The 26,486-nt window shown below is 39.9% G+C and overlaps 1 protein-coding gene across 6 annotated transcripts in view; it reads right to left on the reverse strand.

Moving 5' to 3' along the window:
* The window catches only part of SNX29 (sorting nexin 29), a 669,987-nt gene that overhangs the window by 309,069 nt on the left and 334,432 nt on the right, over positions 1-26,486 (reverse strand). For all 6 annotated transcript variants that reach the window (XM_077141767.1, XM_077141762.1, XM_077141768.1 and 3 more), the window contains one exon: positions 26,010-26,116. In XM_077141767.1, coding sequence (XP_076997882.1) covers positions 26,010-26,116 — 107 coding nt within the window. The remainder of the gene's footprint in view (positions 1-26,009; positions 26,117-26,486) is intronic.

The following is a 26,486-nucleotide window of genomic DNA, read 5'->3' on the forward strand; positions in this document are numbered from 1 at the left end:
AGAAGCCCTCTTTCCAGTCCTGATTTTGACACTGAAAAGTGGTACAATCTAGAACAGTGGTTCTAGGTTGCAATTTTGCCCCCTAGGGGGACAGTTTCCAATGCCAAAATATTTTTGGATATCATGCAGGAGGGAGGGGGGCTACTGGCATCTAGTGCTTAGAGACCAGAGGATGCCTCTAAACACCCTAAAATGCACAGGGTAGAATTTCATAACGGAACAATCTGGCCCAAAATGTCAGCAGTGCTGTGAGGCTGAATGCTCTGGCATAGAGTAGGTCACTTAATCCAGCTGAACTTAACTATATTTCTTTGCAGTGGCAATAATCATACTTAACCTTCCTTAAAGTGTTTATGAGAATTAAATATGTGTTCTGCCTGGCACTACATGACAGACACTCAAAAGCAGCAGCAGACACTGACCACACAATGACCAATACACTACTGCGATTAACTAGGAGAATGATCTAGAACAGGGACTGGCACACTACAGTCCGCTGCCTGCTTTGGTAAAGTTCTATTGGAACACAGCTTGTCCATTCGTCTACCTATTATCTATCTCCTTTATGCTACGATGGCAAGACCATAACCCATAAAACCTAGAATATTTACTATCTAGGCTTTTATAAGAAAAAGTTTACTGAGCCATGATCTAGAAACTGTGAAGAACTATACAAAATGTGTCAAAAAGTTTTGATGTGTCAAAAAGTTGTAGGAAATTTATACTTCCTTCCATACCTATATATGGTTATTGGCAAAAGTTTCAGATGCAAAATGGCATTCTAGCCACTGAAAGCCAATTTAGTTCACTCGTTCTTATCACTTTCATCCAAATTGACCTCCACTTTGCTTTAAAATACACGCCATTCAAAGCAGTTCATTCTCAAACATCGGCAAGGCAGTTGTTACGTTATTTACAGAGAAGCTGATATCTCCCTCTCTCCTGAACCACAGCGAAGGGATGGGGGAATTTTCCATTAATTTTAAAAGCTATTACTACCAAAGGCAGAAAAGATTTTTCAAGAAGACAAAAAGGTAATATTTTAGCATTTAAATCCAGTTTTCTTCACAAAGGGAAAATAATTTCTACATATTACATAGTGGAAATCAGGCTGTTACCACTGAACACATTTCATTTAGAAAAGACGAACGGAATTTAAAAGACTCATTTTCAGAAGCATTAATCTCAGGCACCTGCAAATGAAAGAGTTGGTGTACAGAAGTTGGTTTTTCTTAGAAAGTAAGTTTTCAAGTTTTTGAAAGACGCGTCTCCCCCCTTCTCTACCTTTACACTGTTAAAAAACAAAAAGGCTTTTATTTTTTAGCCACCTGGAGGGTATAGTTAAAAAAAAAAATCAACAGAATCCAATTTCAATCTTCTCTGCTAAAGAAATATCATTTCTTGCCCAAAGCAGGGCACGTCTGCATGCGCCAGAGAAGTGAATGAAACAGGGCACTTAAAAGATTCCAGGAAAGGGAAAAGAAACTTAGAAAAAGTACCCATCGCTGTAAAACAGAGGCTGACAGTTTGCCCTGGCAAAGCTGAGTTTTCAGTCCTGAAAATGGAATTTGTGACTCATGTAGAGTAAGCCTGAGGAAACAGGGTATATTCAGCTCTTTGCTTTACTGGTTCTAGAGGAAAATTTTACCTTCACCAACAGAAGCTGTAAAAAAAAGCAGGATGCTGATGGGAAAAAAAATTAATCACAAAGAAGTCATGAGGGAGTGTTGTTTCCTGAAAAACAAAACTAAGAAAGCTGAGGGCAAAGTGGAAAGCAAAAGTTTTGAGGCTGTACTAAGAAGAGAGGTGTTCAGGCCTCCACAGAGAAGACTGGTCATGAATCTGACAAAGATAAGCTCTTGGAAAGTCATGACGCTGGATTCCAAGGGAAGCAGGAGACTATTCATTGACTGGAAAGGTCAATTCCAGGACAGGCAGAAGTGGAGAACCAGGATGTGAGAGGAGAAAAGTCTCCGGGGGACTCCAGGGGCATTAGGCTTAAATTCTAAATCCAGAGATGCCAAGAGTAATTCTAGTGGTGGAACAAGTTGTCGTCAGCCATGGGATAGTGAGCCAGCAGGGAGAGGGAGACCAGCCTGGGGAGACAGGCAGGTGACTGAAGGACCTGAATCTATCCAGAGAAGAGCCGAGTCCTCATCTCTTTGAGCCCAGGATCCACGCCAGGAGCCAGGATCAGCTTTCAGAGAACAGTGACAATGCTCTCTACTGGCACAGGTGGTGGCAATATAAGCCCAGAGCTGTCTAGATTCCTACACAGAGAGCTGGAGACTATGGACTTCGCTGGCCTCAGGGTGAAAGGGGTGAGTACTCAGAAACCAGGGCAAGGATGCCTGGCCATCCTTGACCCACAGAAGAGGGCAGCCCAAGGAGAAACAAGACTTATAGCTAATCCATGCATGAGAGGACTGAGGGGTGTTTAACTCAGGAGCGATACTGCCTGTACTCCCAGAAGATAAATAAGACAAAAGGGTACCCCTCCCCACACAAAGGTGACCAAGGTGAAGATGGGTGGCAGCAAGCACCACGTACATCCTCATACAATCTGTAAATTTTGCACATTAGGAATGGTTATTCCTGGGCTGGTGAGGAAGAAAGTTGAGGCTCACAGAGGGTACAGCCAGGGACAGGGCATATATCTCGAGCTGTGATCTGGACCCTCACCCTCTGGCTGATGTGGGGACATGCCAGCCACCATCTCCTCTAGTTTGGATTCAACAATCTTCTCAACAGAGAATAGCTACTTCCAGCTCTGCCACCAGTTACCTATGTGATCTTAAACCCTGATAATCTCACTGTGCCCAGTTTCCTCCTCTATGAAATGGGGATAAAAGTAATACCACCCCACGCAGTGATGGTAAGGATTCAGTAAGATAATTAAATTGCATGGGAAAAATGCCTAGCAATGACACGCACCAAATAAATGTAAGCCAGTCAACCTGACAAGGATCTTAACAATGTCTAAGATAGTGCAGCTTCCCTAAAGAACTGAATGGCTCAAAATCAATTGATAAAAAGGATTCTTGCTGCTTTTATTTTTTTAATCCATTCAACCATGCCCTCAAAGCAGATTAAATAAAAATGTTCAGGTCATTCTTTCTGTAGTGCTACTGGATCAAAGAGAGTAATTAGCTGAGCTACATACGTCACTTGATCAATTTGCCCTGAAAGGAATCAGGAGAAGTCCCAAAACCCCAAGTCACTCAGTTGAATCTCAGGTCTGTTTCAAGCTTTAGAAAAGTCTTCAGGTAGAAGACAGTCATAAAATGTGTCAGGATACAGAACTGGTAAACTTAACCTCCCTCCAACAAGGGGCGTCAGATCCCCCAGCAACACCTGCATGAACGAATGCAGAGTTTGAGCATGAGGTGGGGGGCCATCATCAGAACTGGGTCAAAATATTGGCTCCGTCACTTCCCAGCTGTGTGACTTGGAATAGCTTACTAAAACTCTCTGGGCCTTTGCTTCCTGTCCAGAGGAACAGATACAGCCCCACCCACCTTGCAGGGTCATGGTGAGGATGAGATGCGATAATGCACGTGGTGCCCTAACCCAGTTTCTGCACACAGTAGGGGCTTATGAAACAGCATCAATAGCACTCATTTGTCTTTAACATCTCATTCATTTATTCTTTCACTCATAGATAAAGGAGCCAGTGTAAATTTCTACTTACTTTATGCAAGAAAGTTTCTGAGATGGAAGTTAGCAGCAATTCTTACATACAAGCTTGGACAAAGTTAGTTGAGCCACTGGGTTTTATAAACCTAATGCCAGAGCCACTGTGCTTTGTAATAACCTCTCAATGGAAAAGATAGGCAGGTGATGGACGGTTTTATATCCTTTAAATAAAATAAGAACATTAAGCTATTAGAAGTAAAGTTCCAGGGCTGACTGTCACAGATGAAGGGTCATTTCTAAAATGACAGGGTACCCCAGGGTAGGCTGTGCACAAGATGCTTCCCAATTATGGCCAAGCCAAATGGCTGCAAATTCTGCAAGCTGACACAGAATTTATATGGCACAGCCCTCTGAACCAGGAGTAAAGCATTTTTAAGAAACAGAAGCATCTCAGCACCACTGACTTGCCCAACAAAGCTAAATCTTCCTAAACGGGTCAGAAATGGCTAGCTGGAATTGTGAAGGAAATTTCTGTCAAATGACAATAAAGGCGGTGAAGGGACAGGAAGTGTGGCAATGCATGTGTACCTGTGTCACAGAGAATCAAAAAGGAAGATACAGAATTGCTGAGTGTATGTGTTGGGAATGTCTGTGTTTCTTTCTTTGTAATTTTTTTTTTAATTAATAAAAAATTTTTTTAAAAAAAGGAAGATACAGAGACTTTCCAGTTGTACCACTACCAGAAAAAGAAATAGTCATTGTGGTACCTGAAATCGAAAAGTTCCTCTTTAAGAGCAATGTTAACAGATACTGCTAATAAAATGAAGATGCCAAGAAAGTTTTGCCTCTTTCACTCTATTACGTATCAGAAAGTTGTCTCCTGACATTCAAAGTTGGTCAAGCCTCTGCACATGCTTTTCCTGCGACCAGGGATGCCCTTCCCCACCCTGTCTCGCTGGCCAATTCCCAGTATGCCTTCAAAACCCAGCTTAGACAGAACACTCCTGTATTAGTTTCTCTGGGACACTCCAAACCATGGCCCTCCACCATCAGATCTCAGATATAGTTACTTCTCCTCTACCCTGTATTACTTCTTTTGGGTCACTGCTCACATGCTGCTGTGAATCTCTGCTCTATGAAGCCAGTGCCCCAAGGAGATTGTGAGCTCCTTAAGTAAGGTAAGGGAGAGAGTTTATTTATCAATGGACCCACTCATCTGCCACTCATTCATTCAGGTATTTATGGAGTACTAAAGTAGACACTCTTTTGGCCTCAGTAGCATCCATTCCCCTTTCTAGCCACAGTCCCCATTTTCCTTTAGGGATCCATCCCTTTCCCCACCCTTCATTATCCATGTCTACATGGGGCTCTTCGCTGAGCCTTCACACATGAGCCAGATCCTGTCATTGATTGCGAAATGAGAGTGGGACTTAAGTGGGCTCTATCAGAGTCAACTCAAAGATTTTGCCTGGAATGGCAAGACAGATTCTTGCTTTTCCCATGACTGTTAACCTTGGAAGAAAAGCTATCTGCGTGGGGGTGGCTGGCAGCCATCTTGTACCAAGAGGAGAAAATATGCCAAGAGTAATGTCAACCCAGATACAGTGGAAGCAAGAATAAGGGAGAGAGTAACCAGCCTGATGACATATTCACCTCACAAGACTCAGCCATATCTAAAGCTAGACTTTCCCATGAGCCAAGGAATTCTCTTTCTAGCTGAAACCATGTACTAATCAGGATAGGGTAGGCCCTGCTATAGTAATAAACCAATCCTGAAATCTCAGTGGCTGAAAAGTGAAGGTCTATTCCTGTTCTCACAAAGTCTGCAGGGGCTCAAGAACACAACCAGCAGCTCTCTCCCAAGCAGTCACTCAGGGATCCAGACTAGCACCCTCCCGTAGCTTCTGCCACATGGAACACATGGCTTCCAGGGTCACTGTGGCAGAAAACTCACACCAACTTTTCTATGCCTCAGCCTGGGACTAGGCCCAACATTTCCACTAATCAGAACCACAGATCAGGACTAGTCACACAGACCCAACCTAAGTGTAAGGGAGACTAAAAAATGATAATACATGCCCAGAACTTAGAAAACTGAGACAAGACTTGATAAACACATAATATAGTTTCTGCCACAGACAGTTTGAGCCAAGTATTCTGTTGCCTGCAACCAAAAGACAAAAGATGACTAAAAGACACAAGCACCAAGTGCTAGGGATCACGCAAGACGCTTGGGGGGCAATAGTCAACAAGACAACTTAAGGCAAGGTGGGAGGGAGTAGGGAAAGAGCGAGGGGACAGAGAACATAGACAGGACAGGCAAATACATAATGCTGCACTGTCAAGCTGAGGAGAGGGACATACAAGATGCAACCAGGACACCAGGGTAACTGACCCAGTCTTCAAGAGCATGGAGGGGTGACCAGAGAAGCTTCCAAGACAAGATGTGAAAGATCAGAAGTCAACTAGGGAAGATGGGAAAGAGTGGGTAAAGGGATATCAGGAGGGCCTGAAGCCATAACATAAAGGGCCTTATGTCAACATATAAATATGTCAAGTTTAGGTGGACTTGAGGGCAAAGGTGAGCCACTGGAGAGTTTTACAGAAGAAAATGGTCCAAACAGACTAGGCCCGTAGTATTTTTTTCATTATTTCATCCACAGGCATTAAACTCAACACCTTCTAATCTCAGCAATCCAGCCCCTACCCCTCCCCTCCCCACCCCCAGTTTCTAGTTTCAAACTGTCAAGCCTGGAGGTTATGATGAGCTGAGCTCATCTGGTATTTGGGACAGCCCTATCCTTTCCCCAGGAGGATCAATCTTGACAAGATGGCACCTCCCTTGCTACCTATTCTCTTCCACCAAGACCAGACAACTTCTTCTAGGGGGCCAGGAGGAACTAAAAGAAGCCAATTTTCACTACAAGATGGAATGTGAATATAAAACAGGCCCAAAACAGTGTGGGTCTGAAAAGCTGGAAAGCAGCCACTATAATTGCAAGCATTTTTATCTACCACCCAGAAAGAAGCACTGGATTGTTTTCCAAGCGTTTCTCTAAGGAAGCTCATCTATTAATTCTTGAGTAGTTCAGACTTCCTGATCAGAGGCACAGTGGAAATGGAGGCTTTAATAGAGGAATAGAAGCCAAATAGAGAGCACGAGGTGAAGACACTCAGCAAACAAGGCCTATGGCATCAATCAAAGTGGCAACCCCTCCATGAAATGGGACAACGGGCACCCAAAGAAAGGAGAAAAAAAGTGGGCAAGGACAGTGCTAACAAGTAAGGGAGCAGTACTGTTTTTTGCAGCTGAACAGACCCTGCCCAATGCAATGGATGATTGAAAGACTAGGAGAGATGGAAGAAAGAAAGAAGATCCAGTGCCAAAAATGGAGCCTTCTCCTCTCCTCACTGGGCGGGTCACCTAAGCACTCAGGACCTGACCACTGATGAGCACAAAGGACCTCAGAACAGGCCTGCCACCCTAGCAACCATACAGGGTTTGTTTATGTTAGCAAGTGCTTTCTTCTGAACTGTGACAGCCTGTCAGCTAGATTTTATTTCTATCCTTCTTCCTTAACTCTTTGATAATTCCATCAGGCTTGAAAAGCTAACAGCAAACATGTTATCCACTGCTGTCATCAGCCCTGATGTCCCTTATAGCTAAAATACAGCTGGTCAGCAAGGAAGGCCCAATTCTTATTTCCAGCCTGTACACAGAAGACCATAAGGGGTAGTGAAAGAGGGCCAACCCTGGAGTACGGCCAGGGGTCAGATCTGGGCTCTACACATGCTGGCCATGCGACTCAGGGCAGTTCATAGATCATATGCAAGCCCCAGTTTCCTCAGCTGTAACAGCATCTACTGCGAGGATGTGGCAAATGTTAGACAATCTATGTAACACAATTAGCACAGTGCCCAGAAATGGAGTAAGTTCTCAATTCAGGTTAATCGTCATTAGCATCATTATAATCAATGTTTGGTAGCTGCCTTCTTAAAAATAAACGTCACCACAAGCCTTACGGGTCACATAGTACTAAGAACATAACAGACCCTCAAAAAATAATGGTAGGGGAAATTCTCCAGGACAATCAGTTTCTTCAACTAATAAATTACAAATAAAGAGGAAAGGGGGCAGTAGGGTGAAGGAAGACACAGGTGGGGAGCCCACGCATCAAAAAAGATTTAAAAGACATATCAATTATCACAATATACGGACTATATTTTGATCCTTCATCAAACAAATAACTGGAAATTTGAATATTCAACAAATACTGATGATATTATGGAATTACTATTAGATTTTAAGTGCAAAAAAGATTTTTTTTTCAATAACGATTTTTAAGGGCCCTTATATTTTAGAGATACATTCTAAAATACCTAGGGGTAAAATAAATGATGTGCTTGGAATTGGCTTCAAAATAGTATAAGAAACTGAGGCAGTAGAAAGGCATACGGAAGAAATGAGATTGGCCATGAGCTGACAGCTGTGGAAACTGGGTGATGGGGACATGGAGGTTCATTATACTCTTTTGCCTATTCATGTATATTTGAAATATCCATAACAAAAAGATTTTTAAAATACTGATGGGCAAAAAGGAGGGAGGGGAAGAAGTTGGTTAATACATATACAAAGCAAGTTTTTCTGCCTTTCACATTTGGTATCTACCAAAAATGGACAAAGCCTGCCTCCTTCTCCATCAGAAATATTCTTTCATGAATTAGCTCATCCGACATACACAAGGACATGCTGAAGGCCTGGGAACCTGTAACACAATGAAAACCTGAAGGCTGTGGCCAAACCTCCTTGTCCTCAAATTCCTGAATTTCTAGAAGTCAGTGGAGCTATGACTCACGGTGACACGGCTGTTTGATATTAACTGGAGTTAACATATAAAGCCAAGCAAAGGGCAGATTCAAGAGGCAGAGAAAACCTAACTTAGCCATCTTTATGAATTAGATGCTACGGTTCCTTCTTCAAGAAACTGAAGAGAAGAAACAGCAAGCAAGGGCCCCACCTCTGTTAAAAGAAGTCCCTTTGCCTGCTAGTCCAATCCAAGATCCACTGGGACAAGCTTAAGACTCTTTCATAGGGATTTTTACGTGTAATTATGGAATTATGTTTATTTTATTTAAATGAGCTCTTATCTTTTGGAGTTAAATTACGAAACACATGGGAATGAAATAATAAGCAATCTCAGGTTTGTTTCAATATACCATGAAAGGTGAAGAGCATGACAGGACATTGATGAAACAAGATCAGCCAAGGTTACTAACTCTTGAAGCTGGGCGATGGGTACATGGAGATCATTATACCATTGTGTCTATTTTCATTTATTTCAACTTTTCCATAATACAAAGATCTCAAGAATACTTTGAAGGTTTAATCTTGCCAGTCATTCACACTTTAGTGGGAATTACACCCATCCCTCTATAAAAGATAACTCCTTAGTAGTTTTCATTCATAACAAACAAATTTTAAATGCCCAGTTGCGCTTGATGAGCAAACTTTTTTCTTCTTAGATGAGGTGAAGGCCTGGTCTCAATCTACTCCCATCACATGATTTGGGGTGGGGGTGGGGGATCATACTTTTCATTTTCAGCATCAGTTTAATGTGGACCTCAGCTCAGAGTATTCTTTATCCTGAATACTTGCACAGAATCCAGTATTTTATTTAAATTCCATACTTCTTTTGTATAAAAATGGCTCCCAGACACATCAACAGTTTTGGAACTAGTTAGTGCCAATTTGTGAAGCAAGCGCTGGTAGTACAACTGCTCCCAAAGCCCTGGCTGCTTCAGGAACATTTACAGTTTATTAAAATGATGATTGCATTCACAGTTATCTACAGTGTGTGATTATGAATGTATTTTTTAACAGCTTAATGCTTGAGTTTACTTTTCCATTAATAGTAACTCTGCCATTATAATGAGAATAAATGTTTCTAATATACCATTTATTTCACCCAAGAGCAAAAATTCAGGGACTAACTACATCGACATAGTAAATGATAAGTATCCTATAATTTGAAAATATCAATCAAGTGCTAGCTGAGTTTTGCTAAACTGAAAGAAGTAAAGTTATGTCTGCCAAGGATTGACCAATAATGTTAACTACAAGTCAAATAGGAGACACAAACAGCTGGAGTATAGTGACGTAAAATACGTCGTAGGACAGTCAGAAAGTACTATAAAGGTGCTAAACCTTTGCAAACAGGTAGTGGTAGTGGAAACGGCATGTACTGATACCTGTCATATGAAAAGCTTCACATCAGTTAGGATTCTGTGATAGTAAACAAAAGAAAGCTTCTAATATAAGCTAAAAAGACATTTTTTGGAAACAGCCAGAAAATCAGGAGAATCAGGTTCAGAGAAAGGACTGGAACTAGAACAGCTCTTGCAATTTCAATAAAGGAAAAAGAGAAGAGTTGTATTAGGGTCCTGCTATTGAATAAATGGCCTCTCAAGCATTTTAGCCACCCTCATATAACTTTTGCCGGGAGTTAAAGCCCCAGCTGTCCTATCTCAAGTCAAATAGCCACCCCCAGGGCCAAAAGACGGCAGAATTCTTGGATTTACTGTCACATCAAGACAGCAAGCAATAGGGGAGAGATATGCACTCCAAAAGAAATCAGAAGGGAGGAAAATATTAGGTGTGAAGATACCCTCTATTCATCATATGCACTGAACTGGGTTCTTTACATCTAATCCTCAAAGCAACCTTACTAACAGGCATTATCAGCAGCATTTTACTGATGAAGAAACTGACACAAGATAGAAAATGGCAAATCTGAACTCAGGTCTGTCTGATGTGAGAGACTGTGTGCTCTCCAAGTCAACAGGCCGCAGAAGGGGATGGCAAAGAGATACAGGATGAAAGTCCAAATATCAGCAGGATTTAAAATTTTTGCTTTGATGGCAACTGCTAGAATAAAACTGAAAGTCCCTGGAATTAGTCTAAACCATAGGAATTCTATTCATGGTAGATTTAAAATGAAAGATTCTTAAAAGAGACCCTATTTTGGATATGCCCACTATCTTTTATCTTCAAAATCCTTGCTAAAAACAATCCATGATGACTATTTATCTCCGCTGATATTTAGACCTACTGAAGGCTTTAACAGAAATAAGATACTTTATAAAAGAAATTTTGCATGTCATCACTAATAATCCCAAAGGAAAACAGAGGGACGAAGGAAGTTCTGGTTACGTACCCAACTTCTACAGAACTGCTATGAAAGACTTGGCTCCAGGATCCTATAAAGCCAAACTCTTTGTACTTCAACTCTGCTTCCTAATGACTGCATAGGCTATAGCTGCCTCACCCACTATACTCCAAGCTGCCTGAAGACAAGCACTGTGCCTCATTCATCTTTTTAACTATGTAATAAAGTATGTAGCCTCAGCCCAAAGAGGTCTGGTCTTTTCCCCGGTTCCTGGGAAATAACCTGTAAGAACCTGGAATTTCCCAAGTGATTAGAGTATCTCTGATACTCATGGTGGGCCCTTGGGACCACTCCTGATAGTTTATATTAATGAGATGACTTAGGGTAGGGGCAAAACAGTTCAGAAAGAGGAAGCATGGGATTAGAGAGCTGCGGCCATAAACAATGCATACCATATAAGCCTGGCAAGGGGCCCAGAGGAGGGTGAAAGGGTAGGGAGGGTTGGGAGGCTGTAGATTGAGTCCAACCACTTAGGCAATGAGTCAGTCAAATATGTCTACTTTCATAATAAAGCCTCAAGAAAAATCTCTTGACAGCATTGGGTGAGTTTCCTATTGGCAATGCTCCATGTGTACTGTCACACATTCCTCTGGACATAGGAGGCTTCACATTAGGGACCCTCCCAGACTTCGTCCTTTTTTTCCTCCTTTGATTGATTCAGATTTTTATCCTTTTGGTATAAATAAAACAACAGCCATTAAGTATAGTGCCTACCTGAGTTCTATGAGTCATTCTAGTGAATTATTAGCTCAAGTAACTTTACTGTAGATTTCTCAAAATTTTCCAAGTATAGTATCATGTCCCCCGCAAATAATGAAAGTTTTACTTCTTCCTTTCCAATCTGAATGCCTTTTATTTCTTTGTCCTGCCTGATCACTCTAGTTAGAACTTTTAGTACGATGTTGAATAACAGTGGTGACAGTAGGCATCCTTGTCTCATTCCTGATCTTAAGGGGAAAGTATTCAGTCTCTCCATTGACTACGATGTTGGCTTTCAATCTTTCATGTATGCCTTTTATCATATTGAGGAAGTTACTTGATTACTATATTTTGAAGTGTTTTTATCAGAAAAGACATTGAATATTATCAAATGCTTTTTCAGCATCAACTGAGATGATCATGTGATTTTTCCTTTTCAGTTTGTTAATGTGCTGTATTACATTAATTGATTTTCTTGTGTTGAACCATCCTTGCATTCCTGGTATAAACCCCACTTGGGTATGGTGTAGGTATAATTTTTTAATGTGCTGTTGGATTCAATTTGCTAATATTTTATTGGGAATTTTTGACTCTATGTTCATTAGGGACATTGGCCTATAGTTTTCCTTTCTTACAGCATCTTTATCCAGTTTTTATATTAGCTTCATAAAATGAGTTAGGTAGAGTTCCTTTTTACTCAATTTTTTTGAAAAGTTTGACCAAGACTGTGGAATGTTTGATAAAATCCCCTGTGAAGCCATCTGGCCCTGGGCTTTTCTTTGTAGGAAAATTTTTGAAGACTGATTGAATCTCTTTACTTTTGTTTGGGTTTGCTGTTGAGATCTTCTGTTTCTTCCTGAGTCAGTGTAGCTTGTTTGTGTGTTTCTAGGAATTTGTCCATTTCATCTAAGTTGTTTAATTTGTTGACATATAGTTGTTCACAGTGTCCTCTTATGATTTCTTTTATTTATTCAGGGTCTGTGGTAACTCACCCCTTCTCATTTCTGATTTTGTTTATTTGCATCCTCTCTCTTTTTTTTCTTTGTCTTGTTAGTGGCCCATCAATTTAATTGATTTTCTCAAAGAACCAACTTTTGGTTTTATTAATTCTTCCTATTGTTCTTTTGTTCTCCCAGTCATTTAACTCTGCTCTAATCATTATTTCTTTTCTTTTATTTGTTTTGGGGTTAGTTTGCAGTTCTTTCTCAAGTTCTTCCAGGTGAGCAGATAAGACACTGGTTTTTGCTCTTTCTTGTTTTTAATGTATTTAGGGCGATAGATTTCCTTCTCAGCACAGCCCATAAGTTCTGATATGTTGCATTCTCATTTTCATCCATCATCAGATAGCTTATGATTTCTCTGACAATTTCTTCTTTGACTCATTGATTGTTTAAGGGTGTGTTATTTAACCTCCATACATTTGTGAAAGTTCTCATTCTTTGGTGGTTATTGATAACTAGCTTCATTCTATTGTGATCAGAGAAAGTGCTTTGAATAATTTCAATGTTTTTAAATTTATAAAGACCTGTTTTGTGCCCCAGCATATGATATATCCGGGAGAATGTTCCATGAGCACTAGACAAGAATGCATATCCTGGTGTTCTGGGGTATAATGACCTAGATATGTCTGTTAGGTCTAATTCATTATCAAGTTGTTTAACTTCTCTATTTCCTTGTTGATCTTCTGTCTGGTTGTTCTTCTAGTGAATTACTGAAGCTGAGGATGCTCATGAGAACTCCCAAATTTGTGGCTGGTATCTGAAGCGAGGGAAGTCTTATAGGCACTGTTCCCTCTGCCTTTGCATTTGGACCCCAAACTCTTCTTAGTAAAACTATGTTCAGACATGAGATAATGAAGGAGTAATGCTATTCATGGAGGAAACATCATTGACAGAACCTCACTTTGCACCAAAAAAAAAAAAAAAAAAGAAGAAGAAGAAAGAAAAAGCACTCTGGGGTACTAAGTGCAATTCAAGAAACATTTCAGATCACTCGAGGCTGCTAGGGGATATGCAACCTGAGGACTCCAGCGAGCTATCGATGCATGAGCTCAAGAGTGGACTTCCTGGAAGATGGCGGCTTAGTAAGACGCGCGGATCTTAGTTTCTTCTCCAGGACACCTACTAGGGGAGTAGAAACGATACAGAAAGCGCCCAAAGCCACAACAGAGATAAAAAAAGACAGCGTACCCCATCCTGGAACGCCTGGCTGGCTGAGAGAAGCAGCTCGGGTGAGATCGCCGAGGCGCGCGGGCCTTACCGGGCGGGGTGGCAAGCGGCCGGAGTTCCTCCCTTCCCCCTTCCCGGGCCGGCTGGGAGAATCGGAGAGGCGGTCCCCTGAAACAAAGACGGCTGGCGCCCACACCACGCGCAGCCCCCGGACCAACTGAGAGAATTGGATCGGAAACCCCCAGGCCGCGGAGAACGGTGACGGGTGGGGGAGGCCCCTTCCAAACCCGTGATTCCCGGGGAACGTGCACTCTCTCGGGCGGGCCGCTGCCGCTGGTGCCCTCCCGCCACGCTTGTTGCCCAGGGCCGACTAGGAAATTCGGACGGGCTCTTTCCCTGGCTGCGGCGACCAGCAACCCTCCCTGCGTTCGGACCCCGGGCCGGCTCAAGCCGTTTCGGCTAGCGAACCCCCAGGACGGCGAGAGTTTTCCAAAGTTTAAGGTCCCACAGCACCTTTTACTGGTGGGACCCGCAGACAAACGTGTGCCACGAGCGCCACCTACTGGGCAGGATAAGAAAAACAGAACCCAGAGATTTCACAGAAAAATATTACAACCTTGCTGGGTCCAACACAAAGAGAAATCTGAATAAATGCCCAGACGCCAGCAGCAGAAGATAACTGTCCACGCTCAAAAGATTGAGAATATGGCTCAGTCAAAGGAACAAACCAATAGCTCAAATGAGACACAAGAGCTGAGACAACTAATGCTGAATATACGAACAGAAATGGAAAACCTCTTCAAAAATGAAATCGATAAATTGAGGGAGGACATGAAGAGGACATGGGCTGAACATAAAGAAGAAATAGAAAAACTGAAAAAACAAATCGCAGAACTTATGGAAGTGAAGGATAAAGTAGCAAACATAGAAAAAATAATGGATAGCTACAATGATAGATTTAAAGAGACAGAAGATAGAATTAGTGATTTGGAGGATGGAACATCTGAATTCCAAAAAGAAACAGAAACTATAGGGAAAAGAATGGAAAAATTTGAACAGGGTATCAGGGAACTCAAGGACAATATGAACCGCACAAATATACGTGTTGTGGGTGTCCCAGAAGGAGAAGAGAAGGGAAAAGGAGGAGAAAAACTAATGGAAGAAATTATCACTGAAAATTTCCCAACTCTTATGAAAGACCTAAAATTACAGATCCAAGAAGTGCAGCGCACCCCAAAGAGATTAGACCCAAATAGGCGTTCTCCAAGACACTTACTAGTTAGAATGTCAGAGGTCAAAGAGAAAGAGAAGATCTTGAAAGCAGCAAGAGAAAAACAATCTGTCACATACAAGGGAAACCCAATAAGATTTTGTGTAGATTTCTCAGCAGAAACCATGGAGGCTAGAAGACAGTGGGATGATATATTTAAAATACTAAAAGAGAAAAACTGCCAACCAAGACTCCTATATCCAGCAAAATTATCCTTCAAAAATGAGGGAGAAATTAAAACATTCTCAGACAAAAAGTCACTGAAAGAATTTGTGACCAAGAGACCAGCTCTGCAAGAAATACTAAAGGGAGCACTAGAGTCAGATACAAAAAGACAGAAGAGAGAGATATGGAAAAGAGTGTAGAAAGAAGGAAAATCAGATATGATATATATAATACAAAAGGCAAAATGTTAGAGGAAAATATTATCCAAACAGTAATAACACTAAATGTCAATGGACTGAATTCCCCAATCAAAAGACATAGATTGGCAGAATGGATTAAAAAACAGGATCCTTCGATATGCTGTCTACAGGAAACACATCTTAGACCCAAAGATAAACATAGGTTGAAAGTGAAAGGTTGGGAAAAGATATTTCATGCAAATAACAACCAGAAAAGAGCAGGAGTGGCTATACTAATATCCAACAAATTAGACTTCAAATGTAAAACAGTTAAAAGAGACAAAGAAGGACACTATATACTAATAAAAGGAACAATTAAACAAGAAGACATAACAATCATAAATATTTACGCACCGAATCAGAATGCCCCAAAATACGTGAGGAATATACTGCAAACATTGAAAAGGGAAATAGACTCATATACCATAATAGTTGGAGACTTCAACTCACCACTCTCATCAAGGGACAGAACATCTAGACAGAGGATCAACAAAGAAATAGAGAATCTGAATATTACTATAAATGAACTAGACTTAATAGACATTTATAGGACATTACATCCCACAACAGCAGGATACACCTTTTTCTCAAGTGCTCATGGACCATTCTCAAAGATAGACCATATGCTGGGTCACAAAGCAAGTCTTAACAAATTTAAAAAGATTGAAATCTTACACAACACTTTCTCGGACCATAAAGGAATGATGTTGGAAATCAATAATAGGCAGAGTGCCAGAAAATTCACAAATACGTGGAGGCTCAACAACACACTCCTAAACAACGACTGGGTCAAAGAAGAAATTGCAAGGGAAATTAGCAAATACCTCGAGGCGAATGAAAATGAAAACACAACATATCAAAACTTATGGGACGCAGCAAAGGCAGTGCTAAGAGGGAAATTTATTGCTCTAAATGCCTATATCAGAAAAGAAGAAAAGGCAAAAACTCAGGAATTAACTATCCATTTGGAAGAACTGGAGAAAGAACAGCAAGCTAACCCCAAAGCAAGCAAAAGGAAAGAACTAACAAAGATTAGAGCAGAAATAAATGAAATTGAAAACATGAAAACAATAGAGAATATCAATAAGGTCAGACGTTGGTTCTATGAGAAAATCAATAAGATTGATGGGCCCTTAGCAAGATTGACAAAAAGAAGAAGAGAGAGGATGCAAATAAATAAGATCAGAAATGGAAGAGGAGACATAACTACTGACCTCACAGAAATAAAGGAGGTAATAACAGGATACTATGAACAACTTTACGCTAATAAATACAACAATTTAGAGGAAATGGACGGGTTCCTGGAAAGACATGAACAACCAACTTTGACTCAAGAAGACATAGATGACCTCAACAAACCAATCACAAGTAAAGAAATTGAATTAGTCATTCAAAAGCTTCCTAAAAAGAAAAGTCCAGGACCAGATGGCTTCACATGTGAATTCTACCAAACGTTCCAGAAAGAATTAGTACCAATTCTCTTCAAACTCTTCAAAAAAATCGAAGTGGAGGGAAAACTACCTAATTCATTCTATGAAGCCAACATCACCCTCATACCAAAACCAGGCAAAGATATTACAAAAAAAGAAAACTACAGACCAATCTCTCTAATGAATACAGATGCAAAAATCCTCAATAAAATTCTAGCAAATCGTATCCAACAGCACATTAAAAGAATTATACATCATGACCAAGTAGGATTCATCCCAGGTATGCAAGGATGGTTCAACATAAGAAAATCAATTAATGTAATACACCATATCAACAAATCAAAGCAGAAAAATCACATGATCATCTCAATTGATGCAGAGAAGGCATTCGACAAGATTCAACATCCTTTCCTGTTGAAAACACTTCAAAAGATAGGAATACAAGGGAACTTCCTTAAAATGATAGAGGGAATATATGAAAAACCCACAGCTAATATCATTCTCAATGGGGAAAAATTGAAAACTTTCCCCCTAAGATCAGGAACAAGACAAGGATGTCCACTATCACCACTATTATTCAACATTGTGTTGGAGGTTCTAGCCAGAGCAATTAGACAAGAAAAAGAAATACAAGGCATCATAATTGGAAAGGAAGAAGTAAAACTATCACTGTTTGCAGACGATATGATACTATACGTCGAAAACCCGGAAAAATCCACAACAAAACTACTAGAGCTAATAAATGAGTACAGCAAAGTAGCAGGTTACAAGATCAACATTCAAAAATCTGTAGCATTTCTATACACTAGTAATGAACAAGCTGAGGGGGAAATCAAGAAACGAATCCCATTTACAATTGCAACTAAAAGAATAAAATACCTAGGAATAAATTTAACTAAAGAGACAAAAAACCTATATAAAGAAAACTACAAAAAACTACTAAAAGAAATCACAGAAGACCTAAATAGATGGAAGGGCATACCGTGTTCATGGATTGGAAGACTAAATATAGTTAAGATGTCAATCCTACCTAAATTGATTTACAGATTCAATGCAATACCAATCAAAATCCCAACAACTTATTTTTCAGAAATAGAAAAACCAATAAGCAAATTTATCTGGAAGGGCAGGGTGCCCCGAATTGCTAAAAACATCTTGAGGAAAAAAAACGAAGCTGGAGGTCTCGCGCTGCCTGACTTTAAGGCATATTATGAAGCCACAGTGGTCAAAACAGCATGGTATTGGCATAAAGATAGATATATCGACCAATGGAATCGAATAGAGTGCTCAGATATAGACCCTCTCATCTATGGACATTTGATCTTTGATAAGGCAGTCAAGCCAACTCACCTGGGACAGAGCAGTCTCTTCAATAAATGGTGCCTAGAGAACTGGATATCCATATGCAAAAGAATGAAAGAAGACCCATCTCTCACACCCTATACAAAAGTTAACTCAAAATGGATCAAAGATCTAAACATTAGGTCTAAGACCATAAAACAGTTAGAGGAAAATGTTGGGAGATATCTTATGGATCTTACAACTGGAGGCGGTTTTATGGACCTTAAACCTAAAGTAAGAGCACTGAAGAAGGAAATAAATAAATGGGAACTCCTCAAAATTAAACACTTTTGTGCATCAAAGAACTTCATCAAGAAAGTAGAAAGACAGCCTTCACAATGGGAGACAATATTTGGAAATGACATATCAGATAAAGGTCTAGTATCCAGAATTTATAAAGAGATTGTTCATCTCAACAACAAAAAGACAGCCAACCCAATTACAAAATGGGAAAAAGACTTGAACAGACACCTCTCAGAAGAGGAAATACGGATGGCCAAGAGGCACATGAAGAGATGCTCAATGTCCCTGGCCATTAGAGAAATGCAAATCAAAACCACAATGAGATATCATCTCACACCCACCAGAATGGCCATTATCAACAAAACAGAAAATGACAAGTGCTGGAGAGGATGCGGAGAAAGAGGCACACTTATCCACTGTTGGTGGGAATGCCAAAGGGTGCAACCACTGTGGAAGGCAGTTTGGCGGTTCCTCAAAAAGCTGAATATAGAATTGCCATACGACCCAGCAATACCATTGCTAGGTATCTACTCAAAGGACTTAAGGGCAAAGACACAAACGGACATTTGCACACCAATGTTTATAGCAGCGTTATTTACAATTGCAAAGAGATGGAAACAGCCAAAATCTCCATCAACAGAAGAGTGGCTAAACAAACTGTGGTATATACATACGATGGAATATTATGCAGCTTTAAGACAAGATAAACTTATGAACCATGTAATAACATGGATGGACCTAGAGAATATTATGCTGAGTGAATCCAGCCAAAAACTAAAGGACAAATACTGTATGGTCCCACTGATGTGAACGGACATTCGAGAATAAACTTGAAATATGTCATTGGTAACAGAGTTCAGCAGGAGTTAGAAACAGGGTAAGACAATGGGTAATTGAAGCTGAAGGGATACAGACTGTGCAACAGGACTAGATACAAAAACTCAAAAATGGACAGCACAATAATACCTAATTGTAAAGTAATCATGTTAAAACACTGAATGAAGCTGCATCTGAGCTATAGGTTTTTGTTTTGTTTTGTGTTGCTTTGTTTTGATTTTACTATTATTACTTTTATTTTTTTCTCTATATTAACATTCTATATCTTTTTCGGTTATGTTGCTAGTTCTTCTAAACCAATGCAAATGTACTAAGAAATGATGATCATGCATCTATGTGAGGATATTAAGAATTAATGATTGCATGTGTAGAATGGTATGATCTCTAAATGTTGGGTTAATTTCTTTTTTTCCGTTAATTAAAAAAAAAAAAAGAGAGAAGGGATAATTGGAGATGAAGGGATACAGACTGTACAACGGGACTGGATATAAAAACTCAGAAATGGACAGCACAATACTACCCAATTGTAATGCAATTATGTTAAAACACTGAATGAAGCTGCATGTGAGGTATAGGTTTTTTGTTTTTGTTTTTTTTGTTTTTTTTTCTTTCTATTATTGTTTTAATTCTTATTCTGTTGTCTTTTTATTTCTTTTTCTAAATCGATGCAAATGTACTAAGAAATGATGAATATGCAACTATGTGATGTTATTAAGAATTACTGATTGTACATGTAGATTGGAATGATTTCTAATTGTTTTGTTAATTCTTTTTTTAATTAATAAAAAAAAAAAAAAAAAACTCAGAAATGGACAGCACAATACTACCCAATTGTAATGCAATTATGTTAAAACACTGAATGAAGCTGCATGTGAGGTATAGGTTTTTTGTTTTTGTTTTTTTTGTTTTTTTTCTTTCTATTATTGTTTTAATTCTTATTCTGTTGTCTTTTTATTTCTTTTTCTAAATCGATGCAAATGTACTAAGAAATGATGAATATGCAACTATGTGATGTTATTAAGAATTACTGATTGTACATGTAGATTGGAATGATTTCTAATTGTTTTGTTAATTCTTTTTTTAATTAATAAAAAAAAAAAAAAAGAAACATTTCAGCTTCAATCTCACATCCTTCTGGGCTCCTGGAGTCATCAGCTCTACTGCTTTCCAGGTAAGCAGAGCCACAGGGCGAGGAGAAAGAAAATTAGTCAATAAGTGTGTGCTAAATGAGTCAACACCATCTTGTCTGTAGTCAGTGTCATCTCCAGACCCTCACATTAAACGTCCCTCAAAAACTGAGTGGCAAGAGAAAGTTTGCCTACTCTAGAGAGTCCATATGTTTTCTCCTATTAGATATCTAATTCTTTCCATCAGGATACTCAGAGCTAGATTCAGGGCTTGATTGTGGTATCTTCTACAACTCTCTCTAAATCTGGGTTCCAGAACTCTTATTTGTCACTCTTGCAACATTATACTAAAACTGAATTCCCAGTGGTCATCCATGCAATATTTATGGAGTGGCTATGATATGCTGGAGGCATGTTAGGCAATGAACATACAATTAAAAAGATAAAAAGTCCTCCCTGCCCTCAAGTTGCTCATAGCCTGATGTTCTGTTACAAAATATTTCAGAAGCAAGTAACTCCCACACACAGGTGAGACACATGCTCCCTCTTCTTCAATAACAAATAGGATGTGGTGGCCTCTAGCCAGCAGTATTTCAAACAGTTAATGTTGCCATAGTTTCAGCTATCCACTGCTATTTCTCCTTCTCTTCTCCTCTCATTCATTATCTGAAATAATAACAGTTATTGTCTCTTTTCTTCTGTCAAGGTAGCCTTTTTCTTCAATGAGTTCAGCTTTCCAGAGCACAGTTGGAAGGTCAAGGTTTGGACTCCTGAGCCAGAATGCCCAAGTGACAGGAATCCAGCTCTGCCACTTATCACCTGAGCAAACCTGGGCAATTTACTTAACTTCACAAAACAATCTATAAACTGGAAAGAGTATATGGACTCTTGTAAGGATTCAAGAGTTCATTCACTTAAAAGTCTCAGCACAGTGACTAAAAATAAAAGTATACATCTGTGCTGGTTCGAAAGGATGTATAGACCCTAGAAAAGCCATGTTTTAATCAAAATCCCATTTTGTAAAGGCAGAATAATTCCTATTCAATACTATATGTTTGAATCTGTAATTAGATCATCTCCCCAGAAATTTGATTTAATCAAGAGTGGTTGTTAAACTGGATTAGGTGACGACATGTCTCCGCCCGTTCCGGTGAGTCTTGATTAGTTTCTGAAGTCCTATAAAAGAGGAAACATTTTGGAGAAAGAGAGTGATTCAGAGAGAGCAGAGCAGAATGACATAGCCATGAGAACCAGAGTCCACCAGCCAGCAATCCTTGGAGATGAAGAAGGAAAATGTCTCCCAGGGAGCTTCATGAAACAGGAAGCTAGGAGAAGAAGCTAGCAGATGATGTTGTGCTCGCCATGTGCCATTCCAGATGAGAGAAGAACCCTGACCGTGTTCACCATGTGCCTTTCCAGATGAGAGACAAACTCTGACCGTGTTTGCCACGTGCCTTCTCACTTGAAAGAGAAACCCTGAACTTCATCGGCCTTCTTGAACCAAGGTATCTTTCCCTGGATGCCTTTGATTGGGCATTTCTATAGACTTGTAGTAACTGGAACATTTTCTCGGCCTTAGAAGTGTAAAATAGCAACTTATTAAATTCCCCTTCTAAAAAGCCATTCCATTTCTGTATATTGCATTCCAGCAGCTAGCAAACTACAACATCCAATAGCTAGCTGTTAGTATTATGGTAATTGTTATTTATACGTATTTATTTTACATTAGTTTCCTCTGTTTTTCTGCCAGATTAACCTACACCTGTCAGAATTATTCTTTCCTCCTCATTTTCAAAAGTGAACAATAATAGGCTGTTAGGAATGATCTTTATTATCTCTAGGCCATCTTGCTATTGTTACTGTCACTTGATGGCACCTTTTAAAAGATGGCTTCATGGAGCTTACTTGGTGTTCTGAGCTGTTCAGGATGCTGGATTCCAGGTTGCAAATGTGTAGTGTGTACGTGCAGGCAGCAGAAGTGGTTTTAGTGCTTTGAAAGGCATGGAGCAGAGAAAGGATGCTGAGAAACTCCCTTTTCATTGGACTGAATCACAATAGAGCAAGTGAACTCTTTGGAATAATCCAAATCATATTACTATTTAAAATAAGATTTCTTCTTCCTTTGCCCTTCTGAAATGGAAAGAGCACTGTGTCAGCTTTCTCCCCACATTCTTTCATTACACCTGACATGTGTTTACAATTCTCCCTTGGTAAAAATCAACTCATTTAGAAAATGACAGATGGAACAACACAAAGATCATTGTAAGGGGTTCCATTAATGCTAGCAAAAGGGTTCAGCAAAAAGTCATGGTATAATGAAATGCTAATGCTATTCACAGATGAAACATCGTTGACAGAACTCACTTTGGAACCAGAAAAGAATGAAAAATCAATCTGGGATAGTAAATGCCATTTGAGTAACATCTCTGCTTCAACCTCATCTCCTTCTCTGCTCATGTCCTAGAATCAATAACTCTACTGCTCCCAAGGTCAGGGAAACCACAGAAGGAGGAGAGAGGAAACTTAAGGCTGGCAAGAGAAATCTGTATACCACAGCCACCAACTCTCTCGTGTGCAGCCCCACACTTAACTCTCTCACAGCTAAGAGAGAAAGGAGGCAAGATGAGCCAACAGTAGCCTTCCCTGAGCCTTAACCTTCCCAAAAATCACTGCTGAAGGCAGCACAGTGAGATGATGAGACTTTCATAGGATCAAAGCCAGTGGTGACAGTGCCATGACACATCTGTGTAGTCTTGACCCACTCACCTCTCCAGCAACAGTGCCACCTTTCCCCACCTCATTTAATCTGTCCTAGATTCAGGGGTCTCCTTTCTGATTCTCCTGTCTGCCAACTGTTTGCCCCTAAAGGTACCTGATAAGCACTGAAAAAAACTACCAATTATCAACCATGAATGAATTTGGCATACTGGATTGGGTGGGTCAAGCAGCCAGCCCCTGACATCTTCATTCCCCCTGAGTTGGAGCTACTGATGAACATGTCAACCTTTCAGCTGGAGGAATCTACATTTAGTGCTGTGGTACAGTGCTCAGGGTGCTCAAAGAAATCCAATGAAGCTTGTTCCTTGTACCTATGCTGTTCTGAGAAAATCCTTCCACCAAACGCCTTAAGGCTGTTTGCCTATTTCCTTGCCAAGAAAACACTCTTTCAACCTACTCCACTGGAACCCTTTTACCCTTCCTAGCTCAGCCCTTGATTCACTCAACAAACCATTGAAATCCCTGTTCTATGAGAAATTAAAAATACTTTCTTTCAAGACTTATTTAGCATAAGAAAATGGAAGACACATCCTTGCCTGCCTGGGATGAGTTCACTGGGGAGGGGAGTGGGCATACAGGTTGTCACAATCCTAAGGAAAGGGACCCTGTCCCCCTTTCCATCTGCCTTTCAGTGGATGGACTGATGTCCCAGTACCTGGGCAGTGCCATCAGATGCCTCCGAGTCTCATGACTCCCCAGTGAATGGGTCTTTCAGGATGGGCAAAGTGGTAGGGAAAGGTTTTGCAGAAATGGTTAGTCTCTCCAGGCCCCAGACCTTTCTGTCCTCATTTTTAAATCTTCTCCAACCAGCCTGTCTTGCTAAGACCTCACTTTGTCTTGCCCTTTGGCTCACTTAAGTTAGAACTCAGTTTGCTTCTAAATTCACCTCCTTTTTTTGGAGCTCTTTTCAAAACTAGACAAAAGAGACCAGAAGAGTGGCAGCCAGAACCAGGAATGAACCCAGGGGCTGCTCTTCAAAGGCCCCGTCTCTGAAAAGGGCCCCCAGGTCAGTCACAAAATCTAATGAGTGGATGTGCTGGTTTGAAACTGTAATATACCCCAGAAAAGCCATGTTTTTTTAATCCTAATCCAATCTTGTAGAGGTAGACCTATTGTTTAGGGTGGGACCTTTCAAATAGATTATTTCCATGGAGATGCAAAGTACCCAATTATGGGCAGGACCTTTTGATAAAATGGAGATGTGACCCCATCCATTCAAGGTGGGTCTTATAATTAGTTTACTGGAGTCCTGAAAGAGGCTCATGGACAGGGAAAGAAATAAGATCCAATGCAGGGAGCAGATGTAGACATTTGGAGATGCCTAGAGAGCTGACACAGACATCTGGAGATGCTTATAGACAAGCAGAAGCTCAGAGAGGAGACCATTGGAACCAGGAGCTGTAAGCAAGGAAACCCAGGAGCAAAGGGTCAGGAGACATTGTTATTTGCTTTCCCATGTGACAGAGAAACAGCAGATGGGATTGGCCTTTCTTGAGTGAAGTTATCCTCTTGTTGATGCCCTAATCTGGACATTTTAATGGTCTTAGAATTGTAACTTTTAACTTAATAAATCCCCTTTGCAAAACCCAATCCATTTCTGGTATATTGCATTCCAGCAGCTTTAGCAAAGCGAAACAGTGTCCAGTTGACCAGATTGCAAAAACGAAGCTTAACTCACTGTATAGGATTTAGAAAGTCCTGAAAGTATACTTGTATAATTGTGTATATGTGTGTGACTGTAATACAACCTAACACCAAATGACCACAAGATAAACAGATATTAAAAACTTTTTTTGCATAAATGAAAACTTAGCCTCTCAGCTTTTCCAATGACTAAGTAGGGTGACAATTAATGATTTCCTGATTTAAAAAATTTTTATTACAGCAAGAAAGTACCTTTATTCCTCATTTATCAAGAATTTATCAAATCTTATCAAATAACTTTTTAGTACCTATCTAGAGAACCGGTTTTTCTCCTTTGATCTCTTCATGAGATGATACACATGGATGGATTTCCTATCATTAAATCATTTTTGAAATTCTGAAATAAGATCTTTTAAATGTGCTTTGTTTCTTCAATACACAACAGAATTTGATTAGCTATTTTTCTAGAATTTTTATATATCCATGCAGAAATGAGACTAAACTATAGAGGGTTTTTTGGTTTCTTTTTTGTGTTATATTTGTTAGGCTTCTTATATCAGGGTAATACACACTTTACAAAATGAACAATATACAGACATATCAAAAAAAGCCTTACTGAAGTAAAAAGAGAAAAAGGTTTATTATGTATAACCTCAAGGGTTTCTTGAAAATCACCTATAAAACCACCTAGGCTTGATACCTTCTAGAGAAGTCCTTTAATTATTTGTACGGTTTTCTTTCACAGTGTTTAATGCATTCAGGCAGTATGCCTCATCTTCAATTAATTCTAATAATGTTATCCCAGAAAAGGTCTTTCTCATCCACGTTTCCAAATTTATAAGCATGGGTGATGCTTTCTCCTGTTTTTAATCTTCTTCAAATCAGAGCTTATGCTTGTTTGCTTTTTTTTTTTGCACCATGACATATTTATGTTTCCTGTCTTATTTCCTTGCCATATGGGCCCAAAGTTTCTAGTTAATAATGTTTTTAAGGAAACAGCTCTTCCTGTTCTTTATCAAGTACAATGGTTTCCATATTTGTGTTTTGTTTTGTTTTATACTGTTTGGGAGAGGGACAGCACATGGAGCAAACATTTGGTTGGTTGTTTTACTGACATCTCCATTTTGACAGGCTGGAGCTGTTCCTGGAAAGTCTCAAAAACAGCCAACATCAGGAATAAAGAATGGCACACTCTGCTGTTCTTACCTCTATGAGCTTTCTTTCGTAGGAGCTTGCTAGCTCTTCAGCAACTTCTCCCGGCTTCTGTTCAGAGACCGTAACTTCTCCATCAACATTCCAGAGATTGGGCCCAACTTTAGGGAAAGAAAGACACTCCATAAATAAATGCTAATCAAAAGTTATTCTTCCAACAACAACAAAAATTTCTTCTTTTCCAAAAGGCTTCTCAAGAGAAAAACTCTTCATAAGGAATTGCTATAAATTACTTTAACACTGCAAAATTTTCACATAAGTACAAGAATATGAATGATAAGCTGTGGGGGGAAAAACGCAAGTACTGTCATGGAGACAGGTGTCTGTGAATCTGGAGAATAATCTTGTCACTCCTTTCCTTGCTACGGAAAAATCAACAATGTTTTGGTAAGATATAAGAGCCTATACTTGCATCCTTTAATACTGGACAAATTTATTTTTCTCCAGGAAAAAAACTATGCACTGAGGCAG

Source organism: Tamandua tetradactyla, chromosome 23, assembly GCF_023851605.1.
Source record: "Tamandua tetradactyla isolate mTamTet1 chromosome 23, mTamTet1.pri, whole genome shotgun sequence".
Classification (NCBI taxonomy): domain Eukaryota; kingdom Metazoa; phylum Chordata; class Mammalia; order Pilosa; family Myrmecophagidae; genus Tamandua; species Tamandua tetradactyla.